General features: G+C 34.0%; 1 protein-coding gene across 15 annotated transcripts in view; it reads right to left on the bottom strand.

Moving 5' to 3' along the window:
• Window positions 1-17,623, bottom strand: part of PPFIA2 (PTPRF interacting protein alpha 2) — a 341,449-nt gene that overhangs the window by 213,532 nt on the left and 110,294 nt on the right. For 2 of the 15 annotated variants that reach the window (XM_080575692.1, XM_080575693.1), the window contains exon 1: window positions 17,070-17,526. The exons of 12 other annotated variants lie outside the window; for them this stretch is intronic. In XM_080575692.1, coding sequence (XP_080431818.1) covers window positions 17,070-17,150 — 81 coding nt within the window. In that variant the 5' untranslated portion in view covers window positions 17,151-17,526. Of the gene's footprint in view, window positions 1-17,069; window positions 17,527-17,623 lie in introns of those variants that run through there. One more of the 15 variants, XM_080575694.1, reaches the window with a different exon arrangement.

Raw genomic sequence — 17,623 nt, 5'->3', positions numbered from 1 at the left:
CAGCAGATGCTTGGAGTATGTTTTTCATATTCAGATTTGCTTTCCTCCAATTAACTATACAGTGAATATAAATACATTGTTTTTATCAAGAATAATGTACTCTTCTTTAAAATTTTTAAATTTGATTTGACCAAAAATCATCATGTACAAAATCTAAGTTAACCATCCTCAGCTGCCCTCAAAATCTCATAAACAGGTGCTTTTTGAGTAGTTTTTTATCTTTACATAGTACACAGAAAAGAAGTCAGTGGAATTGCAAGTAAGGTTAGAAGTCTGGGTAGAGCTTTACAGTATAGATATTGAATATCAAGTGAGATGAACCTTTCCCTGAAAGTGAAGATCCAATAATTATATTGGAAAGAAGAATCTTTAAAGGACCTCAAAACACAGACAAATTGAGGGAGTCTGTATTTTCTCTTCACTTCAAATTTGTTTATGGAAAGAAAAAAAGTGGAATTGTTCCTTCACTTAGTAAATTTTTTTTTCTGTGCTCACCAGGATAATTTTACATATAATCAAAATTATTTTAGCTTTCACACATCATGCACAAAGACATCCATGCCCTGTAAATAAAATAATTATGAGAACAGTTCTGCTAGTTTTCTTCTGGTCAGATGAATTCACAGTTAAGTCTCTTGAAGAATCTCAAACCTTCATTTAGGAAAAATTTCCAGAGCCTTTAATTAAACACTGTCTGGAAGTAATGTAACACTGTTATTTGGAACAGATTAAATGGAAGAAAATAATGGGTTTGACTTTCCACTTTTATACTGGTTTCATGCAAATGTGAGATGAAAAATCAGAGCTAACATGCCTAGTTTTCCCAAATATGCAGAAAGTATGGAATAAACATTTTTTATTATTCCTTTAGTAGATTACAGTAGTATCCAGTCATACCATACTGTATAATCAGCCACTATCTGAATGTATATTTTTGTTATGTTCAATGAGATGTTAAAAGAACTGTAACTATATCAGAACTGTTAGTGGAATAAAAGGAGACTAAATGGTGATAAAGCAGCTGGTACACTAAATGAGTGGGACTTAAATTTGAAAATATCCATATCCTTTTTCATGTGTGAGAGAAATGTAATCCAATTTGTGATTTGGATCTCATACACTGCAGCTGCCATAGGAAAGCTTCCAGCATATTCTCCAACCACACTATGAGGCTTTCTCACTTAAGCTTCTCAAGATCAAAATGAATGCTCATTGTCTCCCTGGTAAAATCCTCTCTTTAATAAAAATAATTCATGTTTCTGAATCCTTTCTCTTACAATAACTAGTGATCTTCAAAAGATCTAATTCTAGCCCGTTGCTCATTTGCAGAGAGCTGGGAGAATTGTTAAATTTTTGTCTGCTGGACAGGGAATTACCAGTGATGATTTCATAAATGCTGACTTACCAAAACAAAATCATTTTGTCTTGGCATATTTATAGAGGAAACTGTACACAGAAGGAATACCTTATTCCCTTGTTCAGGCTACCTCTGGGGGGGAACGGTTTTTCAAATCCTACAGCTGCCTAGTTTTATACTTTATTCAAACTTTCTCTTTGTCATTTAACTGTGAATTTAGATTTAGACACAATGTATTCCTAGCTTTTCAGAGAAAACTGGGAGCCCATATGAGGATCATGCCAGTAAGTCCTTGTGCATCTGGCTCTCAGCTCTCACCTCAGAGCTCTGAAATCATTCGTCATTGAGTAGTGATCAAGTAACAGCTTTTTTCCTTGAAACTGAGATCAACTATTCAAAAGTAGTTTTCTGAAACTCTGCATCTTTTGAATGAATCTCAGAGAGGAAACAAGCAAACATGTTTGGACTATGAGTTCCTACTGCACAATGACATTCCCCAGCTTCTTTAAGTCTACAAGTCTCCAAGAGGCCTTAAGGTGAAATTTTCTTCATCCAAAGAGAAGTAATTGTCTATAGAGTCCATTCTTCTCTGGAGAAACAGAGGGTAAACAAAGTGCCTCTCAGTTCACTAGGTTTCTATACAGTCATACCCAGTGATGTTCTGAAAGTTGTCAAAGAGCTAAGGAGTGAGAACAGATCCATTTACAGAGTTCCCAATTAGTCACACAGGGTGGGAAGCAAATCCTGAACTGTTCAAGCATGCCACCTATCTCATATCCCTACCCACAGATACAAGCCTAAGCCCCTGTCCTAGACTCTACTCCAGTGACATACCAGATGCCTGATTTGAACTTCTATCAGGACATTAGAATTTTATTAGTTGATTATTTTACTCAGAGACAACAGAAAAAGCCTCTAGATGTCTGCATCTAAGCAAGAGTGGATTGCCATACCCTCATGTTTGTCTGGGAAGCACAAAACTTTTTATGAATATTGTTTGTAATTAATAAATAATACTCAATACCATGTTTAAGCAGTCTGTGAATGTCTTAATGACAGCCAGATAGCTGTAAGAGCTCATGCCTTCTCAAAGATATTTTAAAATTCTGACTGCTATAATCCCTCATAACTACAAAAATAACAACAACAACAAAAAAACCACCCTTCCTTCATTCAACCAAAGAAGTTTTCCTCATTCCTGACATTTATATCAGATTCCAATATGCTATTTTTCCATAGTGCAATATATATAATCAATATGTGCACAAACACACAATCATTTTCATGTATTTAGCTTATGCAAAATTACTGGGATAAGAAAGTTTATTTCTCCAATTTTGCAGGATAAATCTTTATCAAGAAATTTTAGAATAAATGTCAGGAAAAAATCCACTATTGCATCAATTTTCAACATGCTGGAAATACTGACCTATTTTAAAATACAAAACATATTATTTCTAAAAAGTCAGAGCTCTTTAAAGCATAAATGGTTTAATTTTTTATTGACCTGGAAGCTGCTCTGACACCTGTGTTGAAATTTCACATCATTGTAGTATTTCAAGAAAAAAAACAACTAATGTAGCAGCCAAGATAATGTTTCAAGGAAGTATTTGATAGTGGCAAATTTTCACTACTAGGCACAGCTACTATGCAAACTGGGCTACAGTTATGCCTACAAGCACCACTTCTCTAAAAAGTATCTAAGAACTGATGAAATTGCAGTCTTTCAGAGTTCACTTGACCTATCATGTTTTAGCTTAAGCTAGCTAGATTGCAAATTTGCAAGACAGGCTTTAGACCAATGAAGATAAACATAAATTCATATAGTTATGGACTAGAAATAATGACATTGAAATAGTAGCTATGTTGTACAAAGCGGGGATATTTATATTTCACATGTTTAGAGAATTAGGATCTTTATTGCATTAGTATAACAACTGATTTTCCAACAGAAATAGATAGCTAACTCCCATGTGAAACTTTCATTTTAAAAAACATATATATAAGAGCATGGACTTTTTTTTTATAAGCATTTACTTTCAACTTCTGAATTTTCCATTGCTCCTTAAATTCTTATGTACACCAGATACACTATTGCACTAGTAACACTCACCACTGTTACTCTAGAGGTAGCCACAACCCATGCTGGAGTAATTTAATCTGAGGACACCAACTGATTAGAAGGGTGCAAGGGTGCTTTTCTTTCTCTGGAAAGTAATAGTTTAAAGACTTAAAATCACTGTCTTTTCAGTTTAAAGATATGAATTAACCCAAAGGTGTAACAATTAGATATAATACTACCTGTCTTCAGGGTCACATTATCACATTTCCTTAAAATATATATTTTTTTACATTAAAGATTTCCATGTCCACAAATCAGGAAACTATGATTTGTTTAAAGAAGTTCTTACTCTATTCCAGGCAACATCAATGAGATTTAAACTGGACCAGGATTTGGTGTTAGAAGACATCAGTGTACACTGTATTTCCCTCTTTATATCAGAAAGCAAAGAGTTGATGTAAATTGTGGCATAATATAAAGAACAGAATGGAAGAGATATTTGTTTCCTTTATTTATCAGTTCTAGCAATCATGTTTAAAATTCTTACAGATAAGCATTACACTTAAGTAGAAGATATCTACATAAAGAGAGAGGGACATTTAAATAATAATAATCTAATTAAATACTCAACATATTAAATAGAATGATAGGTTAATCTTGCATTTTATTTCTTTTCAAAGATTATAGATTAAATTTGAAATTAATACAATATTGATACTTACATGCTTCCAGAGGACTTTCTCTATAAGTAGCCTATCAATATTAAATAATAAAAATAATAAAATAATAATAAATATATATATATAATGGAGATAATTCATTCCAGAGACCTGTTATGAATGTCCTCACAAACCCAAAGTGATAGGATGAAACTTGCTCCAATACTGTTGAGCTGTTCAGAATAGGGAAATAAGATACAGCCTGTAAAGTGTTACCCTATATTGTTGTTCCTGGAACAGCAAGAAAAGTATGTGGCAAAAAAGTATGTACAAAACTGTAACTACTAATTGTGAAAAGTCTGTCACACGAAAATGCCCTACAAGGGAGCAGGCTAAAAGTTATTATAATTTGTGAACCCCAGCACAAAACTTGATGCTTTTAGAAAATCACATAACCAAAGTGTTGAAGATGAATAAGAATGACCTAAAGAATCAAATCAATGGTATCTTTACCATTTATTTACCATCTTTACCATCTAGCAAAAATAGACTAGGAGTTTTTCCTAGTCTATTGACTAAGAGTGTGGACAAAACATACGAAGTGTAACTATTAAATATGTAAACAGCCAAAATATGTTACAGTTCCAGTCCACCTTGGACATCACCATCAGGAGTTCTAATTCCATAAATGCCAAACACGCTGTGTACTACATAATTTCCTGCTGGGTCTTAGATGTTGATTGTGAGTGAGTAAAAGCAAATGCAGCCAAAAATATGTATTTTGTGCTGTCAAGGGAAAACAAATATTCATTTAATTTAAATAATGCAGGACTCATTTGCTACAGAAAAAAAAAAAAAGCAAACAAAAAAACTGAATGAATGCTAGTACTGGATCAAGACTTTTGTGTCAGTTTGTATACTTCAAAAGCCGCTGAATGGTAAGATCACTTTAGTAAAGTGCCTTTGTTTCCGAAAGTGTAGTGAGCTCCAGTGAACAGTGAATAGTGACAAAGCTGTCTCCTGATGGACTTCAGACCTAACTTCTTTAGTGGCAGAGCTCCACAAAAATGAAAGTTCCTTCAAGGTACTTCCAAACTGGGACAGGCTTTCATATTAGTTGCGGTAAGTGCTATCTGCCTGCCAGACACCAGTGATGTGTGTGTTGTGGTGGAGCACAGTATGGAAGCAAAGATACTTGTATCTAATGCGTTTGATATCAGATGTATTCTGCGTGTTATTCATTGAGTCATCGTTAGAGAGAGAAAGGATCAAAGAAGAAAATATATCAATGTGTCTTTTTACATTTCATTTTCTTTCTATACAAAAGGATGCAACTACAGACAGTGACTTCTGGTAGAGAAAAAAAAAAGAAGCTATATTGAGTACTAAAAATATTTATACTTTGTTACAATATTACTTTGCTGTAATATAACATTCAACTTTAACCAAAAATCATGACTGGTGCTTCCAAGATTACTTTGATTAAAAGAGGATAGCTATTCAACTACTTGAAAGCAATCCAGGTCCAAGAAGCAATTCAAAGCATTGCAGCTTCAGAATGAAACCATTACAGCTTCTAACCATACCTTTAGGAATTCTTATAAATCTTTTACACATTATAACTGTAGAGAAACTTTGTGTGTGCTTGGAAAGATATTATATTTAAAACAGAAGTAAAAAACAATGTTTCCTAAGCAACAATCTATGTAGAATTGACAGATTCTTTTGTTTAATGGGTAACTTGTAGTTTTCGGGTCATGCTCCCTACCAAACTGAATCCCTCCTCCCTCCTTTTTTTTTTTTTTTTTTTTTTAATAGTTTGATTAAATGCATGGAGTTTTATGTCATGACCCAAAGTTAAGCAAACAATTTTTTGATCATCTTTCTAAGATTGTTCTAAAACTGCTCATTCTTTCTTCATTCACTTATATTTATATAAGCTGTGTCAATTTTATGTACATGTGGGATGTCCTGTATGTTAAGCAGGATATTGCTCATATGGCCAAGTATATAGACCAAGAATCGGTCAGCAGAGTTTAGGACTTCCAGCTAGGTCTGCAGATACTTCAGATGCAACAGTACTGAAAGTTGCAGCTGGTAAATTTCATGAAGCTTGCTCTTCATCTTATTTACAGCTTTTTGCAGAGCACAAAGGACTGACTGTGTAGGAATCTCCAGTGTTCTTCCTGGGGACCCAGGAGTTGGACTTGATGATCCTTGTGGGTCCCTTTCAACTTGGATATTCTATGATTCTATGATAAACATGCTAGTGAGTGTTGTAGCTGCTGGAAAAAGAGAGGAGTTTTTCTTCCGGTATTAAAGTGGAAGCTGATAAAGACTGCCAAATTCAGTTTTAATATCACCCTTTTGCTTATTCCAACTAAAAAATCTTTGAGCTATCACTAACCAGCTCAAAATTCACAGACCATCTCAAACAAGCTATACTCCCAGCCTGAGGAAATGAATATAAGCACTACTGTCATCAGATTTTTATCCAAAGCATAAAGTTGATTTTGACAGCATCACTTCAAGCAATAGATGTGTGTATGCATGTATATAGGGCAAATTATGAATTTCATTCTTTTGCTGAACACAATTTAACAGATAGTTAGATTTTTTGCCCCATTGGTCATTACAGTGCTTGCCAAACTATCCAAGGCTTTAGGCCAACAGAGCCAGTATATGTTTTCAAATATTATGAAATAAATCAAAACTGTCCACTGAACCAGTTTATGATTTAGATCTCCAACTATGCGAAACAGAGACTCAGTTACTAAGATGAAATAATTTTTTTTCTCTAACTACTACTCATGTGAGATCCTGTGGTAAAGAAATGACAGTTCCATAACTTGTCCAGAAACTTTTTTATTGCTTCATTAAAACTGTAGATTAATACTTTCTATTTGTCCAGAAATATAACATCCTTATAATAATTTCATCCATAGGATATTCATTTTAGCAATAGAGTGGTAGGAAAATAACAAAACACAATGCCTCAACTTGATTTGGTTTGCATCATGAAGTGATTTCAGAGTGCCTCAACTGGATCCCTCTTGGACAAAATGAAATTGAAAGATGATCTCTGAGAGTGCACCTAACATTTTCCGTTAGTTCATGGATGTTCATCTAATGGATTTGATTAGACCTATTCCAAAGCAACCCGCCTGGCCTCCAAATGTGGATGACACAGACATTTCATCCTTATTACCTCCTCTTTTTCCCTAGAGGTTAACTTTTATTCTACAACAATATTTATTATTGTGGACATAAGCAGATGAATCCAGATCAATTATTTTCCCCTACGCCTCAGACTTTGGGAATATGTCCCGACATCTTGACTTAATATGCTAACAGCACAACTGTTTCTCTACGTGTAACCACACACATTGCGCTCTCAGTGTCATTGGCATCTCCTCACCACTCTGACGTTGCTCAGCACCAACATTGTTATGGCTGAAGCTGTAGACAGTCATTCTTCACATTGTACTACAACCATGCACACAGTCATACAATATTTTATTACAAAAATAAAAAATAAAAATAAACTATCTCATAGTTTGTTAGACCAATCACTAGAAGTAACACATTTCAAAGGAACAGGCACTTAGTCATATGAAGCTGTATAATTCCTCCTCATGAAAAAATATAAACATATCACTTAGATTTCCGTGAATCAGTAATCCTAATTATTTCAAGTGAAAATACTGAATCCTCATTTTTCTCATTTGTTTACATATTTGAATGAATCACAATATCAACTGAAAGCCAGCTGTCACTTTGAAACAATCCTAGTCCTCCATAAATGTTATGTTAACCATAAATGCCAACCAAATATTGAACTATACAGAAACAGATGAGGAGAAATAAGATTTATTTACTAAAATCACTACTAAGAAATTTAGCATGATAGATCTTATGATGTATATTAAAAGTATTTAATTCAAAGAGAAAATACAGCCTATGAATAAAGGTAAAATTAGAATATTTACTTTAATAAATCTGTAACAATAATTTTCAAAGAACAAAAAGAAAACACATTTATAGGCTAACAAACTCTTCAGCAAAAGAGTTTATTCACATCTCAACTTACTTAACACCATTAAAATCATGTATTATATGACGTGCCATTGATCATAGGACAGTTGAAAATATCATTGCCTATCTTTCTTCCTTGCCTTATGACAGATGAAAGAAAAAGATAAAATTTGCAGGTAGATCACTCACTTCTCAACATCTGTTCATGCTATTGATGATGAAGACTGGATGAGTAAATGCTGCACGAATAACAGGAAAGCAACAGCTCCCCTAGACTTACAATTTTATAAACCATGTACAAAAAGACTGAGAACAAAATGCTATGTATAAAATAATGTGAATACAGTGTTCATTATTAAATATACTGATTCAATTTAATTATATTTTCTGAGTCTAAAAAGACCTCTCTTTTTTTTTTTTTTTAAATACAGACTGTATCTTTGGTACTTTGTAGCTAAACGCACTTTTAAAAAGTACTGATATATACCATTTCCAGCTCTTGAAGGGTATCTAATTAGCATAGGGTTGTTAGTTGATATGTAGGACTATGTTCATCTTCATATAGTTGATTAATTCAGACTTCCAGACAATAAAAGCTATACTGAGAAAAATAATTGAAAATGAAGAGAAATAGACATAGATGAAGAGAAATAGACATAGCATTAAAATGTAGTCAAGACAGAACTAAAAGCTCCCAGACCGAACACCCTCCTTTACTACATACCAGGAAGTAATACTGTCCATGGTCCATTGCATAACAGGCAGCAGGATCTAGATCTGAGACAACTCCTATTAAATATATTTGAAATGTACAATAAAGTCAGCAAATTCCTTACACTCTCTTCCTTTACAGGGATGGAAAAGCTTCAGCTGTACTGCATAGCAAGTCTGGTAATAACCAAGAGGGGAAAAACTCTGCTATTTCCAATAGGTGATCATCATAGTATGTACAAGTTGTTCAGTACACATTGATTTACAGAGATGTGCCTATAGTGTTCTGTTTTTCCCTATAAGGATAGTTTATTAGCCATGTGTTCTGCTCTGAAGCCCCTCACCGTATACAGAGGGCATACAGTTAAGAGAATGCATCAACCAGTATCAAACCAACAGACATATTATGTAATAATATCTGGTATTCTTACTATTCTGGAAAATACTAGTACATTTCTTCCTCTAGTTTTATTTTCTATACAAAATCTGGTAAAAAGAAGCCCAGGTTCAGAATCTGACAGTGAAGGAACTCCTGAAATGGAGCCAGGGTTTCTAGCTGTGATTCAGAAACCCTATCATGATCCTATTTATGGAATAGGAGGAAAACACTCTTCTTGCTATTCCTCCTATTGGTCCGCTGCTTTTATTGGTCACATATAGCCCACTACAAATGAAATGGTAGCTTTGCTTCAGACCTAGTGCTTCTGGCATAAAGAGGAAAGGTACTTGCTGACTTTTTACTCCATTATATTGCAGTCTAGGATTGGCCACACTCTGAATGACAGTAACTCTACATGGAAAACATGCACTGACTGCACTGCTTGGTTACTGTTCACCTTCAACACATGAAAAAATGCTATTATGTGAACAAAATATTTTTTTAAGATAGGCAAAAGAAAATGGAAAATTTTATGTTAACTTTGACTTAAGACACAAAGCCTGTAAACTCTTTGCATTTCATTATATGTATATATTTTAGTTCTGTATTCTTTGCTTATTGTAATACATTACCAAATTCTTGGAGTAAATACCATGGTTTACTAAGTCTCTACAACTGAAAAATACCATAGACAGAGTCCTATGCTTGATTATTTTCTTTTGCTGTTGTTGTTGTTTTGGTTTCTTGTTGTAAAGGATGTGTCTTCGTATGTGCATGGACGTTTTATTTCACATTGTGGCTTTTGGGGAGAAGGATTATTTTCCACAATTTCCACTACCAAATTCATGTTAATTAGGCCTATTGTAGAACCATAATGTTTCTCATTTCTTCCACAAGCAATGTATGTTTTCTGCCCAGAGGAGGATGCAGATCTATAGATCTATAGATCAAAATAGTCAGCTAATATCCAGTCATCTTTCTCAGTTCACTGCATGCAGAGCAGCAGTTTCTTAAAAGGTGTCAGACCATTTTATTGACTGGCTGAAAAGAATAACATTGAAAATGTGTGGCCATACAATGCTACTGATTTTTAAGCAGAAAGAAGGTATGTGGCGGCAGTAGAGGCAGCTCTCGGCACCATTCCAGCTAAAGATCAGCAGCTAAGTGGCAACCGAAGAGCTTGTCAAAGACACTCCCTGTGTCACCAGGGTTTCTGGTAGTGAGAACATGGTCTTTGATGAGCTCTGATGGCAACAAATCATAACTTTCTGGTGCAACAAAATTATGCAAAAAATCAAATCAAAAAACAAAACAACAACAACAAAAAAAACACCAACAACCTTACACAAACTAAAATATCTCTCTAGATTCGTAAGGCACACTCAGCCTATTGCAGTAACACAGGTTTAGGGCTTTTTATCGGAACACTTGGATGACATTCTTATTTTTCAGTCAGCCTGAACACTTGTGTTCCAGTGTTGGAGTCCAAGTGTCACATTGTCACCAACTGGGAAAAAACTGGAACCCGCCTATTGTCAGCACATCTGGACTGATTAATAAATGCCCATAGTCTTCTCCATTCTACTAAGGCAAATTAACAGCACTACCAGATGAAACTCATTGAAAGTTTATTTGGTACAACATGTTTTCATGTATAAAATTTTAAATATTTGTCCTTCAAAACTGATCATTGTTTGAATACAGAGAACGTTAATACTTTGGAGTACATTCATATTAACATGTCTTTATTTCAGCAGAAAAGCTTTGACTTTGTTCTTCACAAAACAGGCAAGGGAAATACATATCACAGAATAGTAATAATAAATCAGAATAAATACCATGCACTTGTAAGGACAATCTCTATTGCCGTTTGTCATCTTCTTCTGAGTAAAAAAGCATGCAAGCAAATTCCTTACACTATTCCTCTGGAATTCCTAAATTCCAAAATTACATAAAACCCACTTATATAGCTATAAATATTTCCAAGTCATTTGCAATGCAAATAACTTCAGTATTGTATCTTGACTTTAACACTGCTCAGACTTGTTATTTTTCTTATGGTTACAGGGCAAACCACTGGTCCAAAAGCACTATTCTGTCACTGTTAACATGACAGGGGTCTTTAAAAACACCTCTCTGTCAGCCTTGCTGCCACTGTTATAATTTGTATTCACTAACACAGCTTTCAAACCTTCTGAAGTCTACAACAACCTTGATGATCTGCACCCCACCTTTTTGCACATAAAAGCAATTATTCACTTGACTCCTTTTACAGTTGGCCTTTTAATAATGTTTACTATCATTAACAATATAAGTTACTGATTTCTTATGGACTTGCAGCTTTCAAAAAACATGCCTCTAGCACTTTTACATGATATTTGTAAAAGAAATATACTGTGCCAGTGGGTTAACTAATGAGAGAAAAGGTTTATTTAGGTAAACTAGGGAAGAAATTTGGTGCCTGGTGGGGGATTGCTAGAAGGAGCTGCCCACGTGCTCTACCAGCTGAAGAGGAAAAGATGCAAGCTATGGTGTAAGATCAGACACCACAGCTCTTTTGTGGACCAGGCAATGCAGCTCTGAAAGCATACACAAATTTTTGACCATATTCTATATGTTATAGAAATCACAGTACATTTTCTATACATGAAATCAAGTTTGCACAGAGTAGGAATAAAACTAAGTAATCGAACACATATTTTACAAGAATTCTGTGGTGGCACAAGTGACTGTGTCAGATGTAAGGTAGTCACCAATAACCCATCAATGAAAATATATTTTTTTCAGAGAACTGGAGATTTCTGCAAAGTTATTGTTAAAACAAACTCACAAGCTGTTGTCTTTGATGTCAGATTACATCACATAGAAACATGTGAGGCAACAAAATAAAAATTATGGCCTACTAAACAAGGTAGCATGGCTTACCTACCCAAAGCATCATCTAATGATAAGTCTATTCTAATAAGTACAATTATAAATTTTAACAAAATACATTTTTGTTATAGGAGAAGCCTTTTGTTTTATTTACTATTTTATGTATAAGGAGATAAGTGAAAGAACAATAGGACTACAGTAGCACTGAAACCACAGGATGGTGTAAAGCAGCAGCTCTGGAGAAGTATACAGTTCATTTAAACTACATAATATAGGAAAATTAACAAGTACATCTAGTATTTTGAATAGAGTATTTTTTTTCACAGAGCTCAAAGCACATTCTGTACTGGAAAGTAACATATTTTTGCATTCTGTTGTTAATTCATTATCATAATAGTATAGTTGTTAACAGATAAGAAGTAGTGGTAATTATGATCATGGTGATAGATATGTTTTATGTATAGAAACATTTCCCAGTTTCCCAGTAACCCAGATTCAAAACTTTGATCAGCAATGCGCTTTTACAGTAGTTTATAGCATATTTACATTTTCATGTCATATGAAGCTTTTAAGATTTCTCTACAGCTTTTGTAGGAAAGTAATTTTATTTCCTTGTGGGTCTTCTGATCATCAGACCACTTTAAAAAACTGCTTTAACCTCCCAAGGTTTTGGAAAATACCAGGCATCTTTTCAATACTTCTTGAAGTATAAAAAGAGTATAGTCTAGTTGTACTAAGACTTCAATTTATAAACCCCAGATCTTACCTGACTATAAAATGGGGTAGTATTACTTCCAAACGTTTAAAAAGTTGTATTTATCATTTATGGAAACTTACTGCATACTGCTGATTTGAAAGCTAAAGATCTAGCAGGATCAATAGATCCTGTGTACTGCAGAAATCTGAACGTTTGTCTCTCTTTTGTGCATGTCTGCTTCTTAAGTTCTGCCTATTTGCAACCCCTTGTTAGCCCTCATTTAGGTCTGTGCTTAGATCTGTGCATTAGATGTGTGCATACCTTAGTTATGGAAAATTACAAGAGTTAAAGATACTGTTCACAAACATTTTATTTTTTTCTAAACTAAAAAATATTTCCTCTTTTAAGAAGAAGCTTAAACAGAAAAATGTTTTTTTTTTTAAATTTCAAATTCTGTTGGAATAAATTTTATGTAGAATGTGAAGATAATTTCAATGTTTAGAAGTAGTGCAAATTAGTATTCACATGTATTAGTGTAGACAACAAATTTAATTAAACCAAAAATTTTTACTGCATATGACAAACACGAGCATAAAGTTGCATTTAAATGACCAAAGCAGTATTATCCAACTTCCAAAACAGAAACATGAAATTTTAAAATTAATTTCTTTTGTGCTATGCCTTTATAAAAATGCGACAACCCTCAATGATCTAAAAAGAAGCTTGATTAAAAAATATTTTTTCAGTACATCAATGTTTCCCATTTCATAACCAACAACATAGTTGAAAATCTCGCTTTTCTAATCCAGACTGTTCCACCTGCATCATTATTTTATGGAAACAATCACTAAATACAGTGACATACAAGACCAACCAAAGAGCAAGTCAATGTTACTACTTGGACTTTGATGTTTACAACTTTGATCAAAGATATATGCTCACTGCTAGCAAACTAATTTTCCACATACAATAGCAGAAATACTATCTTTTATCAAGTCTGAAGACAAAAAGAAAGAAAAGTACTGTTTTCTTTTACATAACTGCAGAAGTCTGCCAAGGTTGGCACAAGCATGCTGAGATGAAATAAAGAGATATTGAAATACAAAGCACTAAATTTTTGCATTGCCTTGGTTCTTATAAAATTAAATCATTTTCATAACAGTGTTACAATTCTTTCTTTTCATACAGTATATAACTTCTTTATATGACCTCCTCTCATACAGTTTTCTATTTTAGTTGCTTTAATCAAGCATAGTCTAAGGATCAAAGCTTGAGTTTGTTTTAATTACAACAGGTGGTTCAGTAAATAAACTAACCCAAATCAGGCTTTTAATATTTGCAGAATTTCATGGCAGATTCCATAAGCAGAACAAAGGTGCTAGTAATTTCATAATATTACACAGATAGTCACAGATATCTATGCAATTTTCAAATTCAATACCTTTTCTGAACACTAGGTGTCCAGGAGAAAACAGAAGCTAGTAATACAAAATGGGAGAGAAGGGGAAAGCAAAACACTTATTAATTCATCCTCTGACACTGCAGATGAAAATGTAATTTTAAATGTTGCAATTAGCTGTTGAGAAATTCCTTGTTAATTTAATCTACTAAAAAAAGGTCTGTCAGGCAAGAAAATGTCTGAATTTGCAAATTTATGGCAGACTTCTAATCTCAATTAATTCTCAACTATAAACTCACTTTATAAAGATGATCATAAGGCATACTATTCAAAGTATTTGAATAAGAGCTAAATAAGTACTCAAAAGCTTGCACAGATATCCACTGTTATGATCCTTCCCAGTCCAAGAGTTCTGCTAGATGCATTGGTCTGCAGAGGCCAATTTGGTTTTATTTCCTAAGAACATCAGTGAAATGACAGTAATAAACATACAACTTGTGCGCATGCTTTAGGTTTCTTTCAACACAATTTTTGCTGTTGAGGGAATTAATATGCTGTGCTTTTGAATCAATGTGTGATTAATTCAGCAGTTTAAGCATTTGTTATCCTGCATCAGTCAGAGTTCAGGTCCTTATCTCACTTTTTTTGTATAGGTTCAGTTTTGAACATGTCATACATTGGCTTCACTAGATTTTCACGTATTTAGAATAAATACCAGCACATACATTTCAAATTAAGAACCATTAAACTGGCCAATAACTTTTCAGGCTATTTAAATGAAAGAATCTCTGTCTCAAAAGAGATTATAATTTAGCGTATAGACACCATAGAGTAAGTAGGCAAGAAAGCAAAAGGTGAAAGTAGTTTAAAACAGACCAAAGCAATTGAGTCACAGGAAGTACTTCTCAGTAAAAGGACCTACTCAGCAAAGACTGAAGTAACTTAAGAGAGGAAGAGAAGATACCAGAGGAATGGTGGTCGAAAGCATGGAAGGACATAGGAGGCTAAGGCAAGAACTGGGAAGTTGATTCATATATCTTTCTTTTTACTGCACAGATGAAAACAAATATATATATAAAATAAAAAAATATACAACATATATATAAAATACATATTTTAAAAGGGCATCACAGGAAAAAAATATATATGTATTTTTAAATTGTCAGATATTCTTTTAGCACTAATGACACTGAGTTGTTCTAGTGCACAGACTGTCCTAAAATAGCAGCTTTACATTCCAAATGTAAATTTAATTCTACATTGCTTGTTAAGGTGTCCAAAATGCGAGAGAAAATTAGGCTATATTTCCTTTTATTTATTGCCCTCTCCACTTAAAAATCAGTGCAACAAATTATTTTTAAATGAAATATTTTTATGTGGGATAATGTCTACAGAAATTATAGAGATTGGTAGTAACAACAATACATACTATAAAAAAATATATTTCAAATTATTACTGTTTAGTTTCATAAAGTACCACATAATAAAACAGTCAATTTGGTATCACAACCAAGCATCCTAATTTTAGTGACTCTTTCAACTTGACACACTCAGAAAGAATACCTGATGTCAAGAACTGTTTTTAAGAGCATAGCTACAGGAGGCTGTACAGAATATTTAGATGTCAGTGTGTGAAAAAAGTAGTCATGCTGTAGTGGAACAGGCCTGGGGCATTCATGTCTTTGAATCACTGCCAGGATCAGCAGATCGTCACTGTTAGGAGGATGCCACTCTTTCTGCACAGCCCTCAACTATCATTTGACATCACTGTAAGAAGGGCAAGACAGCACAATTAAAAACAATAGATTAAAAGAAGACAAGAATGAAATGCAGTTATTTGACCCAAAGAATGGGATGCCTGTATTTTATGAAAGAAGTTTGCTATGTATTTTATGATCAACTTTTAATTGCCTCATATTGTTAGCTCTGGTAGCATACACAGCATGTACTGAATATTAAAGAGAATGCTCTACAATAGCATAAAGTAAGCAAAAAGACAGAACTTATACACATGACCAGGAATGGGAAGATTATTTAAATCCTAACTGTATCAGAGGCTGAGCTGGAAAAGCTATTGCCACTTTAACTAATGGAGTATTTGAATTGCCATGCAGGGCCAGAATGCTATAAAGGGCAGCTGTGCGGGGGAGCTGGGCAGAGGCTTTTTTATTGCAAAATCTTCATGTAGGTTTATATATTTTTTCCAGAGCTGACACACTGAAGATTTATTTTAATTAAAAGCAATGGAAAGGTGGGTGTGATTATAATGGTTTGCACACTAAATTTAGAGCATATAATACATTTTTACCTTTGGCTAAACACACAAGATTATTTACTTGAATGAGGTGAAACTTGACTTAAAACTAGGAACCTTAACAACCCTAACAATAGATTCTGCTATTCTATCTCTTGCACATGTATGATGGCTACCCAAATGAATCAAACTAAGCATCAGCTAGCATGAAACTACATTCACGGTTAATATAAAAAATCCAGACAGGTACAACATCCAAAGTTTTTAAAATATTTTTATATGAATTTGGAATTTCTGATAATGCCAAGGCAGTGTTTATCAGAACTAACAGCAAGACTTAGTGTAGGTCTGTCTAAGGAACTATAAATCTAATAAATCTTGAGACAATAATATTATTGGGAAATAGAATCAATAGCAAAATCATTTTGAATGTGATATGGTATTCATTTATGAACAATTTACATGCTGATTTTGTGAAGGCAGCAAATTTACTGTGATAATATTGATATCTTACATATTGTCTTCTACCGAGAAAAAACAAATAACACATAAGCTTCTTAACCTATTAGATACTCTTACTCAAAGTTTACCCATCATTAAGTACCACAAAAGATCTGTTCAGTTTTATTAAAGTTCACTTACCTGAAAAGTATAAAACCGGGTCCCATTAGGAGGATGCACTTTAGGAGAGGCAGAGACAGTGTTCATATCCGAGAATATCATTTCTGGTCACACACACAATACAATCCACAGACAGCTACAGATGCAGAGTAGAGTGCTAAGCTCAGAGATAAATCCTTTCACACATTTAGGGAGGCAATTGTACAAAATGTAGTCTGCCCCATCCGTTCAGATGTACAGCGACAGCATTTCGAATTCCCCACTCCTACATCTGTGAGCTAAACTGTAAGGTCATCGCTCCCTGACCTTTAGCTCAGCCAGCTCTTCAAAATATGCACAATGCATAAAAATTAGAAATGCCAAAGAAAAGAGAGCTAGAACCTACAGTACGTGGAGCTCGTGCAGGATCTGGCAATGCTCTGGACCTGCCCATCTGTTCTCAGTGATAATCACCTCCCTCCACCACAGCCTTGCAAAGTGATTATGCTAAGCATCCCAGTTAACCAATAACACACAGTTTCATTTCAAGCAAGCATGCACAGTGAAAAACAGAGGACCTCTTCTGACTAACCTGA

This window comes from Anser brachyrhynchus (assembly GCF_964034855.1).
Source record: "Anser brachyrhynchus genome assembly, chromosome: 1".
NCBI classification, from domain to species: Eukaryota; Metazoa; Chordata; class Aves; order Anseriformes; family Anatidae; genus Anser; species Anser brachyrhynchus.
The sequence above is the reverse complement of the archived record's forward strand: the minus strand, read 5'-3'. Positions and strand labels throughout refer to the sequence as shown.